The sequence below is a fragment of the Dendrobium catenatum genome, unplaced genomic scaffold, assembly GCF_001605985.2.
Source record: "Dendrobium catenatum unplaced genomic scaffold, ASM160598v2 fragScaff_scaffold_716, whole genome shotgun sequence".
Lineage (NCBI taxonomy): Eukaryota > Viridiplantae > Streptophyta > Magnoliopsida > Asparagales > Orchidaceae > Dendrobium > Dendrobium catenatum.
In genome coordinates, this window is record NW_021319178.1 from 15,373,988 (window position 1) to 15,391,363 (window position 17,376).

General features: G+C 32.4%; 1 protein-coding gene across 1 annotated transcript in view; it reads right to left on the reverse strand.

Moving 5' to 3' along the window:
- Positions 1 to 12,227: 12,227 nt before the first annotated feature.
- LOC110103734 (peroxisomal 2,4-dienoyl-CoA reductase) overlaps positions 12,228 to 17,376 on the reverse strand; it is a 32,894-nt gene continuing 27,745 nt past the window's right edge. The window contains exon 5 of the mRNA XM_020832550.2: positions 12,228 to 12,652. Within this exon, the coding sequence (XP_020688209.1) occupies positions 12,498 to 12,652 (155 nt within the window). The 3' untranslated portion in view covers positions 12,228 to 12,497. The remainder of the gene's footprint in view (positions 12,653 to 17,376) is intronic.

The window sequence follows — 17,376 nt, forward strand, 5'->3', positions numbered from 1 at the left end:
AAGAAAAATCTCCAAAATCTCCTTTTTTTTACCTCACTTGTGAGAGAAATAATGAGAACCTAAGCTCATTGAAAGCCGCAGCAGTTGAAGCTTAAATTTTTTAAATTTTCATGCTAAAAAGTTATTTTAATAAACAATAATAAAATTATTTTAAATAAAATCTTAGATTTCATTTAGGCCGATTTTTTTATCATTTCTTAGTAAAAAATTGCTTTAAAAAATATTAATAAAGCTGTCTCAAATCAAATATGAAGTTTCGTTTGAGACATCATTTTTGTAGTTTCTTAAAACAACTTTTAAGTAAAAAAAAATCTACTAAAATGTTGCTTTGAGAAATAACAAGAAAGCCGTCCCAAACATAAAATGTATTTGATATCTTTAAAATTTATTATTTTAATTTATTAATAAGATGGTAACAACAATTACCGAGGGAGCAATAGCCGTAGTTGCTACGATAATACAATAGTGGCAGTTGCTGGTGGTGGTCGCGGATAATAAGTAATGGTGGCAAAGGCGGTGATAGTCATCAGTGATAATAATGTTTAAATTAAAAATGCTTAAAATATATTAAAAAATCACTTTTTTAGAACTAAAAAATTAATAAAAAAGAGAAAAAAAAATCCAATAATTTTAGTAAAACAAGATAGTGGCTAAAAGGTGGGCCACGCAGATCCTTCCTACATTCTCCAAATTGCATCCAACAGTTATTTTGGACAACGATTTTGATGTGCTAATTAGTGAGGTCTTTTCATGTTTTCTTTTGCATATTATTTTAATCAATTATATAAACTTTTTGTTTGGTTTTTTAATTAAGACAAGAAGAATATTAATTAAGCATTGATGATTAATTTAGGTGATATTTAAGACCTTATTTAAATTTTTAATCAATTTAATAAATTATTTTGGGTATTTTTTAATAAATTAAACTATTTTTGCAAAAAAAAAAACAAACTTAAAATAATATTTCGATATTTATTTTAATAAAATATCATCAACCAAGCCACTCATCATCATCAACTTATGCAATATCAATAAAATAAAAATAATATTTATCTAGAATATCAAATATATTTATATTTCATGTTAAAATAAAAATAATAAAATAAAATAAATTGATTCCATAAATTGGTCCTTAGCTTTGATTAGGGTATTTTCAGTTATTTTTTGGTGGAAAAATTAGTTAATAAAAATGATATCAATTAATTTAAAAGATAGTTTTTAAACAAAATTTTAAATTTTATTTTGAAAAAGTTAATTTTAAGAAATCATAATACAATTTGGGAAAGAAAAAAAAATATTTTTACAATAAAATTTAAAAAAGTAACTAAAAAAGAATATTTTGTACCAAATTTGAACTTTAAGACACATTAGAACACTAATACAATATTATTTTATTTAGTAGCATGGCTGTTTTGTGCATCAAGTGAATTTATAAGCATAAAACTTTAAAATACTAAAATGAGTTTTTAATCTTGAGGTTTATACATTCAAAATTATAAAATTTACATATTTAACATATAAATTTTGCTATTTATATAACATAGCATCTCATTAACTAAGAAGTCACAACGGATCTCACTGAGGGCAACTCAAATGGAACGGCAAACACTTGTTTGTCGTTCTTGCTTCGCTCCAACCGAGCGCCATTTTTGACGTCATTTGATAGCGGATGAATAGTGCAACGCCTATTCATCTGTGTCATTCTTTTATCTCTACCAAACTTTGGGAAAAAGGTGCGAATGAAGAGAATGACGGTTTACGGGGCAAAATGGCGTTCCATTGGAGATGAATCACGGTAATTTTTGGTTTCACTGCATTTTGGAGTGAAAAATGAGATTTTCGGTTGAAGATGCCCTGAACACTAGGAAGTCATGATGGGATTTCACTACTAAGGATGCCCACACGCAACTCGTATGAACTATTTAGCTCTTACATTTAACTTTGTCTACTGCACTCTCGTTTTCTCTCAACCTTCTCTCCCTTGTGCTCATACCTGCAAACCATCAATAATAAAAGAAGCAAGAAAGTCACCATAATAGCTTGTTGTTGAAGGTATTTGCGAGATCCGTGGCATGTGAACGAGAAGTATCGTTCTATGCTTGTTGGCGAAGGCACCCGTAGAATTGTGACACGTGAATAAGAAGAAGAGTTTGTGAGATAACCACTTATAAATCGAATACTTAAGCCATCGTCACCATGAATTTCATTGTTGCTAACCTCTGATTGAACTGTAATAGGGACGATGAGGAGCATGCTATTTAAAATTATGAGTATTATGAATAAAAATAGTAAAATTTAGACGTTAAACATGAATATGTTTTAATATTGAGTGCCATGCATGTATATAAATCCTAATTTCACTGCAATGAAAATTATATTCTATAAAATTAGAGTCTTTTATGCCCTCTCAATTGCTATGCATTTTTATTTATGTAGGAGGTAACATTAATTAGCTTTTTACCAATTATATATATATATATAAAGTTGCACAAATTTAAAAAAAAAAATCATATGAAAAAGAATGAGGAAAAGAAATCCATGGGGCCTCATCCAAGCATGACAAATTCATTGATCTTTATTTAAAATTATAGAAGTTTTCCATTTGTAGTATTTAATAATGACGATGATATAGTATAAAAAATTAGTTGAATAGCATCTTAGTGGTGATAATGGCGAAGAAGAATGCATGGCAGATTTATGATAAATTAATAATAATATGGACGAAGAGCGACAATAGACGTTTAGTGTAGAATACTAATAAATGTTGTTCAACTAACCAACTAAATGATGTCAGTCGACCAAAATATATTTTATGAGATGCTTATCACAAAAAGTTAGATGTTGGGCAACACTGATCCATGAGTTTTCCCATGTACGTAAGGGCATCTCCAATCGAGAATGCGATTTTTCACGGCAAAATATAGCAAAACTCCAAAATGCCGTAATTCTGCTCCAATCGAACTCCATTTTAGGTGCTTCTGTGAAGGTAACGATCCTTCTTCTCCCCTTTCGCTCATTTTTTCGCCAAATCCGATTCAGAGAGCAAAATATCGTTGGTGAACAGTGCAACACTAATATTGATGTCGCACTAGTTCACCCGCAAGTAAAGGGCAGAAGATTTGACATTCGGCTGGAGCAACTGAACGACGCCATACGCAAGTTTGGCATTCGGTTGGAGATGCTCTAAGTGAATATTGTAGATAATGAGCGTTAGAAGGTGGTCAACTTGACACATCTCCCTACAGGAAGAGGAATATACAGAATCCGAACTCGAAGGTCTGATCCAGACGAGCGAGGGCACGAAGCATCACGCGAAGTTGTGACTCAAACGAGAAGGATGGGAGGCACCTTGATTGGCACGACAAGCATGCGGGGCTAGGCCACCGTGTGGGGCGAGGGCGAGGCCAACCCGTGTGGGACCGTAGGTGCGACTGCAAGGCCGGCATGTGAGGTCAAGCAATTGAGCTGCAAGCTTGCCAAGTGGAACACGGACACCATATGTGGGCACGAAGGGGGTAAAACTCAAGTTGATTTTGGGTTTTCGGGTCAACCCGAACCCGACCTGATTTTACAAATAGTTTGAAGATTTTATTATTGTCCTTACAAGTTGCAAGAGAGGGGCCGGCATAACATTGTGCATAAATGATCAATAAACATTAGAGGTTTATGTTGACTGACATTAGTATTTATATATGATCTGCTAGGTCATTCTCCTCAGAAATGAGAGATTGTGCGACTCTATGATAAGTTCCATATTGAGATCTCTTAAGAGATTAGTGGTTGGTTGCCTTGATGATTTCGAATGCTATGTTTATTGCATTATTTTTATTTTATTAAAAAAAAATGTGCCCAAATTAAATACCATACCCCAAACATAATAAATTTAATCATTAAAAAATTTGTCCATCCTTACAAAAAGTTAATTAATTTATTTTCTATTAAATATCAAGAGCAAAACATTATCAAATCATACAAAGCTTGTAATGATCAGTGTGCAATCAATGATTCCCACTTAAAAGAAAATATTTCTGAATTGTTTACTAAAAATGATAAGATAAATCAAAGATGAGTATGACAAACAAACTACTAAATTTCTTCTTGAACCTGCCGGCCAATTAATTAATGTAGATCTGTCTCATTATCTAAAAGCACATTTCTTAATTATTTATTTGAGAAGTTAATTAACATGGCAATAGATGAGGATGAGAGAAATTACATGCGATAATTTGACTATTATATTACTAATTATCAAATTAATAACTAAGAGTCTCTTCGTGGAAAAATTATTACGTCCGGATAAAATACCGAGCATACCGAGTGTACCGAGTTCGGTACCGAGTGTTGTACCGAGCACGGTACCGAGCACTTGAGCTAGTGACGTGACGCTTTGTTATTCATCTCTAGATGCATACGGTGTCCGGAAACAATAATTACTCCTCTTTGTGACAGCTACATCGTTTTAAAAAATTGGTTGTGAAGCTATATATTGTAGTGAAAACAACTTCGCTATTACGGAAATAATTTTTTATCACAGAAATTTATGAAAAGTAGTACTAAACAAAAATATGTTAAAGCAGTAAAAAAGCTATTCCAAATAGACCTTCAGTCAGGCGATTTATTTTTTTGAGGAAGACAAGTATTTTTTCTTGCATTGAAGGTATTTTGCCTTCTCTGTTCAATTTTATAATATTAGATCAAACAATACTAAGACCTTCAATATTCAAATTACAAACCTTTGCCTTTCATCCATCCCCTCATCATTGAAAAAAGTAACTAATTTATTTCAAAGAAATGCATTTGAAATCATTAATATCACTAATATAAATCTTAAAAATATTTATTATAAAAAATCAAAATTCTAATAAAATAAAACCACAAGACTAATAAAATTATCAAAATTAAAACTTAAATAATAAGACCAAAATCTAAAAAAAAAGAAAAGAAAAAGATATCAAACTTAAATATGTAACATAAGGATTGACTTAATTATATCTTCCAAACCTAATTGATAGAGGTCTTTACTCTAATTGAGAAGGATCATGACCCCTTTTTCTTTAAGAAAAACTTCCTAATTTGAGAGTTAATATTTTTTTTTTTATTTGTGTACCTTACCTTATTTATTATTATTTTTATTACTCCATTAATTTTTATTTAAATGGTCTTTCAATCTAGTCTAAATTTTGATTCCTCCCATTTATGATCATCACCCCCTCTTCTTATTTTTGCTAGCATAAGAACATTTAATTTAATTACATGTACAAGCTGATAAGCCATTAAATACCTATCAATATCAAAACTATATGTCAAGTTGCAAAGTCTCACATACCAAATCCTAACTTTTAAGAGGTATTGATGTTTTCCCAACTATTTTTTCAATTAGATAAGATCCACATTATTAAAAAATTATAAAAAAAATATAATTAATTATCCCATACTACACAATTAGGATCTATTTAGCACAACTTCCTCACTATTTTATTTTTTAAACAACAATCACAATTTCATCTGACTACTATTTTTTATTGCTTTTCAAAAGCTTCAAAGATAGAAGATTATTTTTACGGTCAGAGTAGCTAAGTTACTTTTTTCACTATAAATTTTATAAAACATTGCAGTCACTTAGGATTCATTTGGGATGACTTTCTTACTGCTTTAATCTTAAAGCAGCTTTTTAGTACAAAAAATTAATTCATAAAATAAAATTTTGTACTACAAAACTGCTTTAAAAAGCAATAAGAAAACCGTCCCAACTGAAGCCTTAATCACAATTCACAACCCTTAAATTTAGGACATAATCCTTTGTCCCACAATTAGCTCCACCTATATAAACTATAGAGTTCACAAAACTTATACCATAAAGAAAAGAAATCCTCAAAATTTGTATATGAAGCTAAATAGTAATAAGGATGATATAAAAAAAATGATATGGCCAGCACACTTTGTACGCAAACCAATGTGCTTTAAGCAAGGCTAATTAAAATGATTAGTATACTAATAATATCATAAAGTGAATTCTTAGTGGATATCTGAGTAATATTAGTTATAAAGAGAAAAATATAATGATGCTTCATTATAACTACCATGCAAAATTTTGCGTGCTTCTGCGTTGAGATTCGTAATTTTTGCGTTGAGATTTGTAATTTTTGTGTGTGCAGAGATGATGATGATAATTTAATAATGAAAATGTTGAGAGGTGTTGAGTTTGAGAGAGCTTAGGAGGGCTAAAATAATTAGGTGGGGTGGTCAACTTGATGGTTAGGATTAAGTTCATTTAATGAGTGTCTTGGACATGTTAATAAAAAATTAAATATAATAGGTGTTTGAAAGTGATGGCTAATTAGATAATATTAATTTTGAAATTAATGACTAAGATGATTCATAAAATAATTATAAAAATATTAAATATTATTATAGAAAAGTATCAAATATCAAAGTTGAGAGAAGATTCCATCCACTAACAAGAAAAAAACATTCATTAGCCATCCTCCACCCTTATTTATATAAGAGAGAGAACTAAGTCTTTCAAGATAAATAAGAAATAAATTAGAAGAGATAAAATTTAAATAAGTATAAAAATATATTTATTCCATAAGTTTTGTAGAAGGGGAGTTTTATTCGCAAAAAATATTATTTGAACTCATAAAAGCTTATTTCTTTTGATTTCTTTCTTTTTCTTTTATCTTCTTTCTCGTGTTCTGTCTTTTCTCAACTCGTTCATTGAAAATTCAAGCGTGTCAATGCTTTCATGCCAATTAAATTTTTCATGCATCAACTTATATAGACTTCATTTGGACGGCTTTATTATTGCTTCTTAAAGCAGTTTTGTAGTACAAAAATTTTTATATTAGAAAGTTATTTTAGAAATTAATAAGAAAGCTATCCCAAACAAAACCATAATTATCAAACTAATGCAAACCTACTAAATTTATGCAAGACCATCTAACACTTTTTTAAACTTTCACATAAAAGCTTGATATCCGTCACACCATTTAATACATTATATGATATTAAGATATACTAGGTGAATAGAGTTTGAATAGATTGTGTTTCTTTGATTGAATTTGTTGTAATATTAAAATTAAATTTGTAGAGTAAATATATGCACATGTAACATGTGAAGATAAACATAATGATTTCATATTTAGATAGATGAATTATTTTAAAGGATATAAGAGTTAGAATAAGGCTTCGTTTGGAATGATTTTTTACTGTTTCTTAAGTTAACTTTCTAGTATATAAAATTTTTAATTTTTGTTCTAAAAAGCTGCTTTAAAAAGCAGTAAGTATGCCGTCCCAAACGAAGTCTAAATGAAAGTTTTGATCCTTCTAAAAACAGTCTATTGTTATCCCATCTCAAAGGTAAAGTGTATTAATAATCTAATACTAGGGGTGTCAATATTTGACCCGACCAGAAAATTTCGGGTTCGGGTTTGAGATTTTGACCTGTTTATAAAATCGGGTCGGGTTCAGGTTGACCTAGAAACCCGAAATCAACCCGGTTTGACCCGTTTTTAATTAATTTAGGAGGATTTTAAAAAAATTGTTATGAAAAAAGTAAATGATATTTCTAAAAAAATAATAACATTGTTGTCCAAATTAAATTAAGCTTGATTTATTTTAAATTGATTGAAGTAAATCTGACTTTAATTTTATTTAGGTTTAAATAAATTGAATTAAATAAATTTTTTTTAGTAAAACATACCTGAAGCGGGCCGGGTTCGGGTTCGGAAAACCGACCCATTTGAAAAACCAAGTCGGGTTGAATAGTGTAAGATCAGTTTCGTGTTAGACCCGAACTCGACCCGTGACCCGATTTTGACAGCCCTATATAATACCATTAAACATATATAGTTCATCTTGCAACATGTCCAATAATAGGATTAAATTAAAGAATAACATATTTGTTTTTTTAGTTCATATAATGCATTTTTATTTAGGCTTTGTTTGGAACGGCTTTCTTACTGCTTATTATAGCAATTTTTTAGTACAAAAATTTAATTTTTTATTATAGAAAACTGCTTAAAAAATAATAAAAAAGCCGTCCCAAATGAAGACTATGTTTATATAAAAATTTAAAATATAAAGATTCTTAAGATAAAGTTCAAAATATTTAAATTATTCGATGGATGCATGTATTCCATTTGTCATCCATTCAATCATTTTAGAGGTTTCTTTTCACCTATGAATTGGTCTTCAAATTAAACCATTTTTTATTTTTGTTGATGCTCAAATAAAATATACAACATATGCTATACAAAATATGCTATTTAGTGACACCTTTAGGCAATGTGACAAATCATATAAGATTTCAAAAGTTGCTCTCATCATAATATAATATTTTTATTAGCATTGAATAGAAAAATGGATAATACTTCTACTAAAAAAAAAAAAAGGAAAAAAGAACTATTTTTGTCGGGGTTTAAGAAGTCAACAATATATACCTAATCAATTATTATAATAATATTGAATTAATAATGCCATCTCTTACAAATGTCGTTTTATTGTTTTTTGAAATATTTTAATTTCTTAAAAATGGTTTTTACTAAATTATTATAGGTGTATTAAGTATTAACTCTAAAAATATGATGGAATTATACAGTAACAAACAAGATAATACCTATAATACCAATGCAGAAATATTGTATTTCTTTAAACATTTTTAAATACCGAAATAATTATTTTTTTATTTTATAAAATTTATATAATATCTTAAAACACTTTTCAACAAAAGTTAGTTATTTTAATGAAAAAATAGCAAATATATATTGATACATCATCAAAAATTAACTTGATCAGGCACAAATCTCGAGTTGTAACCAAGTTGAAAACTCCCCGAATTGAAAATTAAATTATGAACTATCCAAATTCAAATTTCAACAAACTTATAGTGAAACTGAATATGTTGAAGAGACGAATCCAACAACACCAAAATCGGTCCAATTCGAGCCCAAATGGTCCAAATCAGGGGCCTGAAGCACAACAAAAATGTTCAGAACATAAATTAGATGACCAAATCATATCCAAATATAACATGCTTATAGTCCAATCGAGATGCTCGATGAGATGAATCCAACGAGCCCAAGATCGCTTAATTCTGACATCATTTGTGCACATAAATGATTGACAAACATTTTATGATTAAGGGGATCAATATAGCCCGTCTGATGGAGCACTCAAAATTTGCTCCAGATCTTCTCCATATTTAAAGGGCATGCCACTCTCATAAATCTGTAAATAGACTCTCACTTCCCACATGAAAGGGGGTTGGCTTGGACCTTTGGCTGGAGATTAGAGGGAGCTCTGAGGCTTCAAGAGCTCCAGCACCATCGCCTTGCCGCCGTTCGCCACTAGACCATTGCTTAGCTTCCGACCACCGTTAGACTTCCACCCGACTGGAGACCACCACCGGACTTCCACCAGATCATCGTCGGACCACCGCTTGACCGCCGATTACCGCTGGACTTCCACCCAGCCGACGACTGCCGTGGACTTCCGCTCGACCATCCTCGAACCATCGCCTGATTGCCGATAGACTACCACCAAATAGCCTACTGCTGCCGGACTTCTGCCTAACCATCGTCGAACCACAGGCCGGTCGTCGACCGGTGCCAGATTACCACACAAGTGCCGATCATAGCCTTACTTCCATCCGGCCATCGTTAGACCACTGCCCATCCGACAACCGCTGCCGAACTACCACCCAGTCGTCATACTTCCGCTCAGTTGCCGTACCTTGTCATGCGGCCAACCATTGTCGGACCTGCCATCAACACACCACCCTGACACCGTCACACGCCGACTACGGTCCCTTTGACCTTCGTTTCCTGCCGACTATGGTCCCTCAGATCTCCGTCTCCCGCCGACTGAGGTTCCTCTGACCTCCATCGCCCGCCGACTACGGTTCCTCCGACCATCATTGCTCGTCGACTACGATCCTTCAAACCACCGTCGCTCGCCAACTACGGTCCTTCCAACCACCGTCGCTTGCCGACTACAGTCCATCTGATCTCCATTGCCTAAATACATTCCTACTAACCAAATGAACATGCCAACGTTCTCTTGAGAATGACTCCCTTATCATTGGATTCTTCCAACCCCAACTATGTAATGCGCTATATATGATACATTGAGCCAATGTCTTCCTCTCGTAGAAGGGCACCATTTGTAATCGACTATAGACATTAATGGAATCATTTTAACTAGACCAAGCCCTGTGATTTTTCCCATTTTCAGGATTTTTCACGTAAAAATCTTGGTGTCTCTTATAACTCACGCACCCCTCTCTCTTTATCCGTATGTGTGCTAAATCTTCGTTCAAAGCTAAGACATTAAATACTTTATCTCTCTACCGCCACCAATGTTCCAATCCACAACATATATATTTTTTATTCCAAACAATTTATTTCCACCAAAATCTAAAATTTTGCAAAAAATACATTGAGTTGATATAAAATTATAGCAACCATAGGATCCAGACCAAGACAAGGAATCTAAAATGTATCACACTTGACAAAACTTCAACCACATAAATACACCATCCACTTGACAAAATAAAAACAAAAATAAGAGTAAAAATCGCATCCAGGCTATACGCTAATACGAGAATACTTGCATAAAAAAATAATCATCAACAGTTACATGCTTCAAGAATACACATCCAACATCATACATAAAAGGCTAAAACTTTATTCAAATATAACATACAGAGCATGGGTTGAACCAGCCTCTTTTTTGAGCGGATAAAATAATACTGTGAAAAGTAAAAGAAAATTTTCATAGAATTTGAAAAACTGCATTTATTGAACGTGGATAAAATAGCTAAAATGTTTGTTCAAAGAAAAAAATTTTCAGATTAAGCAATTGCACACCCTAAGCTCTTTCTGATTCCACCCCTACCACAAAAAATCCAAAACTGAAAAACTCAGAGTTCTCTTAGATCAAGTAAAAAAAACTATAAAATTACTTTCTGCAAAGTCCAAACACAAATGGTAAGAATAAGCTTTAGGTTTCAAATTTTCAAACAAATTCATCCACAAAAAGAAAAACCAAAAGACAGTACAGGACTCAACTGCTATAATGAATAGTAAGAGGCGGTATGGGAACACAAACAGTTCTCGACAATTGACTTTTTGAGGCTGTAGCGCAATCAACGACAGGACAATATTCAGGACAATAGCACTATCAACCCAATAAATCTTAGACAATAGAGCAACAGCGACAAAAGCTTGAAACTTCAACGCAATCAATGATTAACAAGGAACCTCAATATTATAGCAACAAAGGAGATTTTAAAATTGCATTTACAAATGCAACTCCTGCTTCTTCGTTTGGAACAATTTTCTTTTTTAAAATAAATTTCTGACATAAAAAGTTCTAATTTTAAAATTTTTGTATTAAAAAATTATTTTAGAAAGCAGCAAAAAAATTATCCCAAACAAAATCTCAACCGCTAAAATATTTCAGTAGTTTTATAGATGCTCTTTATTGGGAGTATTAGGACAAATAATAAATGAAATGGGATGAACCTCACTCTCTATTTTGATGTGTTTTCTTCTCCTCAGCCCAGTTTTTCAGAGTTACATCATGTATCGTGATCCCAGTAATGGGTTTGTATTACATACTTGAGTCATTTAATAAGATCTTGCTACATACTAAAAATAAGAAGTTTAGGCACTGCTTGGACTGATGGAAAGCAAATGAAATGAGATGTAGATTTCGTTTGGGATTAGTGTTTAGGGAAGTATCATGAATGGCACGTGGTCATTCTAAACTAGAAAGCAGCTTTAAGAAACAGTAAGAAAATGATCCCAAACGAAACCGTAATTCAAATAATTTGTGGGATTATAATGAATCCCATAGGCCATGGCCTTGATTGAAGTTCTTAAATACTATTTTTCTCTGATTTCATAGCACTAAACACATCCTAAATGCGAAAGTAGGGGATTTTAAATAATAAGGTAGTCAAAGCAATGAAATGATCGTTCTACTAACTTAGGTTTTGTTTGGGAAAGCTTTCTTGCTGCTTCCTAAAACGACTTTCTAGTGTAAAATTTCCTAATTCAATAAATTTTTGTACTAAAAAGTCGTTTTAGCAAGCAACAAAAAAACTGTCCCAAACGAAGCCTTAATCTAGAAGGGACTTATTCAAAATAAACATGAATTTTAAACTCAACAAATCCCTTAAATATGAGAATTAACTTTTACAAACAAAACAAGCAATAGCAAGCTCACAATCAACATATTGATATTAGTTTCTATCAAATAATAGATTTAAAATTCATTATGAAATTATTATAACCATACAAGCTGAATTGGATTTTAAAATTACAATAGTTGAAAATGCAGGCTTTGTAAATCAACCTCTACCACAACAGAACCTTAATGTCCTGCATTTTAAGCTAAAGCAACAAATAACAAGAAGATATTACTTTTGAATCCATATTTGCATAAGTAATCACAACAGTTTAATGAAGGTTTCTTATCTGAATCATTATTCTTCACAGTTTGCTACTCGCCAAGCTAGCTGGTGATGCCCTGGATCTCTGTTCGACAATCCTTGAGAGTTGCTTCACCTCCTCCTTTGCGATATGCCGAGGCCGGCTTAACCGATGCCCTCCATCAACGATAATAGTAGCTCCATTGATATATTTACCTTAATAGAATAAGAAAACAACAAGTTTTAAATCAGGAGCCAATATGTGCAGTTGTAGAGCTAATTTGATGAAATGGTGTAGTAATCAGATTATAAAGTTGAATGCCAGTTACCCCATGAACCTATGTAATCTTATGTGGTATCATCAAAATATTTGTTAAGTATTTCATATTAGGTTAATCTATTTCTAGCAAACATCAAGACAAAAGTCCATTTTCACTAATCACCTTAGAGGATGAGTTCATGCGTAGGAAGAATAAGTGAAGATCTCAAGCGCCAAGACATTGATTTAGTTTGATTTATCAAAGGTCTCAATGATGATGAGCACATATACACTCAAAATATATTTTTAAACTTAGGAAAATTATTTTATAAAATTTGGAATTTTATTTGGGTTGATTCGCAAATTTTTTAATTTATTTCACATTTATTTAATGAGAAAATTATTTAAAATAATATTTTATATTGTGATCATATGTATAATGGCTCAATTGATTCTAATTTTCATACATTGCAGTGAATTTTCCATCCTTGCTTGCTAATGCTAATGATATCGTTGCTTTTCTAATTTAAAAATTAGCTTAATTTGAATATCATAAATATTTCTCAAGTGTTTTGTATCTTGGAAAATTTAATTGATTGAAAACATTTCATATATATTCATTAAATTTACTTAATTAGGGTAATAAATTATTAATTATGATCATATAAGTGTTTATCTCATCCATGAAGAATTTGAGCTTAGTTTTAATTCCATTAGATTCTTTTAGTTATTTACATATATTTTCATATTTACTATCACATACTTTACTTTTCAGAAAAAGTCTAAAATAATCTCCCGACTAATAACAAGTGCTCAATTTAGTCTAAGGTTTTGCACTACCCCAATTTCGTTTCCTAACTACTGAAAATTGATCAAATTTAGTCCTAGGACCTAAAATAACAATTAAAGCTAACACTAAAGTTAAATATAAGGGTATTTCAGGTAGTGCAAATGTATGTGAGATCATATTGCTTGTTGATTTATTTATCATTTAATAAATTATAATAATTATAAATATCAAAATAAAAATCAATCTACTAAATAATAAGAGTGAATAATTAGTAAATAATATAATTTTTTTAAACAAAATCTAAATGAAAGATCATTCAAAACTCTAAAACCCTTTCTCCAAAAAAATATTATCATTCAAGTATAAAATCAAATAGAAATTTCATTACAAAGAAAATTTATCTTGCTGAACAAATATTTCCTAAGATTACTTTTATCTTATTGAACAAATAGTTCCTAAGCAGTGTTGGCTCAACAAAAATGGCACGAATGCATGAATCCCGCTTTGCAGCCGTAGGATTCCATTTTCCTCAAGTAAGATTGTAGTTAACTAGTTTCCCCTGAGGGCAGTGTGATGGGGACATCAGATCAGCATGGAAGGTTTATCAGAGACGTGGCCGCCGATCTACAGCCACGATCGAGTCCTTATATTTATGAGTCATTATTGTATTTTATTTTATTCATGTATTTTCCTATTTGCTTAGTGTCATTTTGTTATTTCCGTTTGTACCCATTTAGTGGGAATTGTCGAGTGTGAGCCCAAAGGGCAAGTTAGTCTTTTATTTTCTTGAGTCTTTGTACTCGGCTATTTATAGCCTCATGTCTTTTGTTTTGAGTAATGAATGATTGATTATTATAATTTTCTTCTTGTATGAGCATTGTGAGAACTTGTGAGTTCTAATGGACAGAGATCCCTAGGAGAGGGAGATTTGTGCACTACCAATCAACCTTGGAGACGGCCGGGTTCGTGGTCTTTATCTTTAATTTCCTCTTCACTTCCCCATAGCCCACAACCATCCGATCTCCCACCGCTCCGAAGTCGCTCCCCCTTTCTTCCTCACCTCACGGCCAAATCACCCCACCCGACCCTTCATCCCGCCGGCCCCATCTCCCTAGCCGCCGACCAATCCCCTCCTTCCTCCATCCAAACTTGTTTCCTATTTTAGATTTAATTGGATGTGGGAAGATTTGAAATTCTAAATTAATCATTGCGAATTTTCAAAATCTTTCCTAATTTAAATAGTCTATTTTAGGAAAGTTTCTTAATTAACTCAATTTGAATTTCAAATTCAAATTGAATTTAATTGAGAAATTACCTAATATTCCTAGCCTATTAAATCTACCCAAATCCCCTCCTTGATTGTCTCCCTGGCTTCTATTGCCGCCGGCCCCATCTTTGGAGTCCAATAGGATTAGTTTCCTAATCCTCCAACCCTCCCCAAGGAAATATTTCTAAACCCTCTTCTCATCTAATTGGCCAAAATTTCCTTCTCACTGATTTCCTCAATTAATTTCCTAATCCTAGGAATTGATTTGGGAAAATAAAAGCCCCACCCCTCTGCTACCCACCGCCTCCCCCTTTCTTTCCTTTTGTTCTTCTTGCCACCTCTCTCTCTCTCTACCTCCCTCTCCAATCATCTCTCTCCCTCTATTTTATCTCAAGGATTCGTACCCTGAGTTTGCTCTTCCCAATTTCCTTCTCTTATTCCAAAATTATGAAATCCTTCTCAGATTTTTTGGAATAAAATCTGAACTTGTTTCTGATTTTGTTGGGAAAAGCCTTGAAGTATTAAATTCAGTTCCCGTGGTCACTAATTGAGAAGAACTGCAACCGCTAGAAGTTTCTACCTTAACTCATCCATGAATGGCGGATCCGACAACTGAATACGGCATCACTTGGGACGAAGACGGCTTCACCGACATCCTACGATCCACCTTCTTCGACGTCAATCCGGAGACTGACCTTTCTATTGAAGATTATGTGGAGCGCATCTTGCTTGCTTTGACGGAAGCCATTGACGAACACTTCGAAGGCCTTGAGTGGAGGATCTCCACCTCTCCTTAGCGAAGGTTTCTCTTTCCCTTGCATTTTATTTCTTTTATGTCTAAATTCTCATCGGTTTGATTGCAATCGCAAAAGGCTCCTCCATGTGCTCTTGCTAAGCTTAGTAATCGTAGGTTCTTGAGCGTACTTTCACTGCATCCTAACTCTCGTTGTTAGATTAGGGATTAAATTGAAGGCTACTATTTTGTATTGTTTGATTTTCTTATTTACTTTGAAAGCTTTAAAACTCAGAGCATGTGATTTCGCCTTAGCAAAGTATCTTCTTATTCGTTTTGAATCTTTGTTGAGAATTGCTAGTAATCTTATTCTAAAATTATTCTAATCTAAGCGTTGTGCAATGCCTAAATGAATCCATAAGCATTTCATATAAGTAGTCCTGCATCATAGTGTTAGGGTTTAAAGATATGGGGTCTTTGCTTCCTATGAGCACAAGCACTCATAGTTAATTCCTCTTAACACGTAAGAGAGAACTCTCGATTAAGGATGAATAATATTTTTTCTTTAGTCTCAATTATAAGGAAGATGAAGGTAAACCCGATCAAGATCTCATGGTTTCGTCGTCCCAGGTATACCGTGAGTTCAGTCTACCATATAAAACCCAAATAATGCCATTTTAGACCTCGCACGTTTTTCAAAGCACCGCGACGAGTTTTAAGTGAAAAATTTAAGGTTAACGAAATTCTACAAAAATAATTTTATAAAATTCTACGCAAAATTCTGATCAATTTGGTATATATAACTTGTATCCAATTTCGCTTAAATTAAGAGATAATTTTTAGAAGTTTAGAAATGCCCAAACTACCCCTAATCATATTTCATGACGGGATTGTTTAAGTGAAGGTATTGTGGTCTTTTGTATTTTCCTTTTTCCCTAAATGAGCAAACCGCCCCCTCCCCCTCTCATTTCTTTCGGCCAAACCGAGAGGGAGCGGACGGACCGAGCGGAGGAGGCGCACGGACAGGCTTTGACGGGCGGCTCCGGCGACGATTTTCCGGCGAGAAAATTTGAGGAAAACGTAGAGGAGGACAAGGGAAGTCAAAGTTATGCATCAGAATCTAATTTTCCCTTCTCATTCTCAAGATATTTGGAAAGGAAGATTCCAGGGTTTTCTCCAAATTTATTTTTCTTTCAAATTCCTTCACAAAAGTGTTTCCTAATGGTTTTTGGAAAATAATTATGGAATTTAATTTAAATTTTATAAGAGATAAAAAATTGTGAATTTAAAATTAGGATTTTTTCCTAAAATTGAACTTTTTGAAAGTGATCTTACAAATATGGTTCCTAAGGGTCCTAAGAGGGTTTCTAAGCGTATAAATTGAGTTTTCCTCACAAAATATTATTTTTCTAATTTTTAATTAAAATAAATCCGAAAAATAGTTTTCTAAAATATTAATTTGATGAATGGGAAGTGTAAGCATGCAAAAAATAATAATATTAAAGAAAATATGTTTTCCAAATTTAGGGTTTTAAGGTAATTCCGAAAATAGAAATTAATTTAAATTAGTTTAGGTTTAGGGTAAAGGGTTTATTTTGGTTAAATTGTGTAATTAGACAAAACTATGAATTTTTAAAATAGATGCTTGCTTTATGTAATCATTTAGAGAGAGAAAGAGAACTTAGGGTAATTTAGAATGAGAAGAAGAATTTTATTTTGATTTATTTTCGTAGATTTTTAAGGGGAAATAAATTCTTGTAGGTGTTTTTTTGAGGTGATCTCAAGGGAAGGAGGAATAACATAGAGAATCAAATCCTAACTTCTGTAAGTATGCACGGTTCTTTAATTATAATAATGTCTCTTGTTTCTCACATGTTATATGATTTGATAG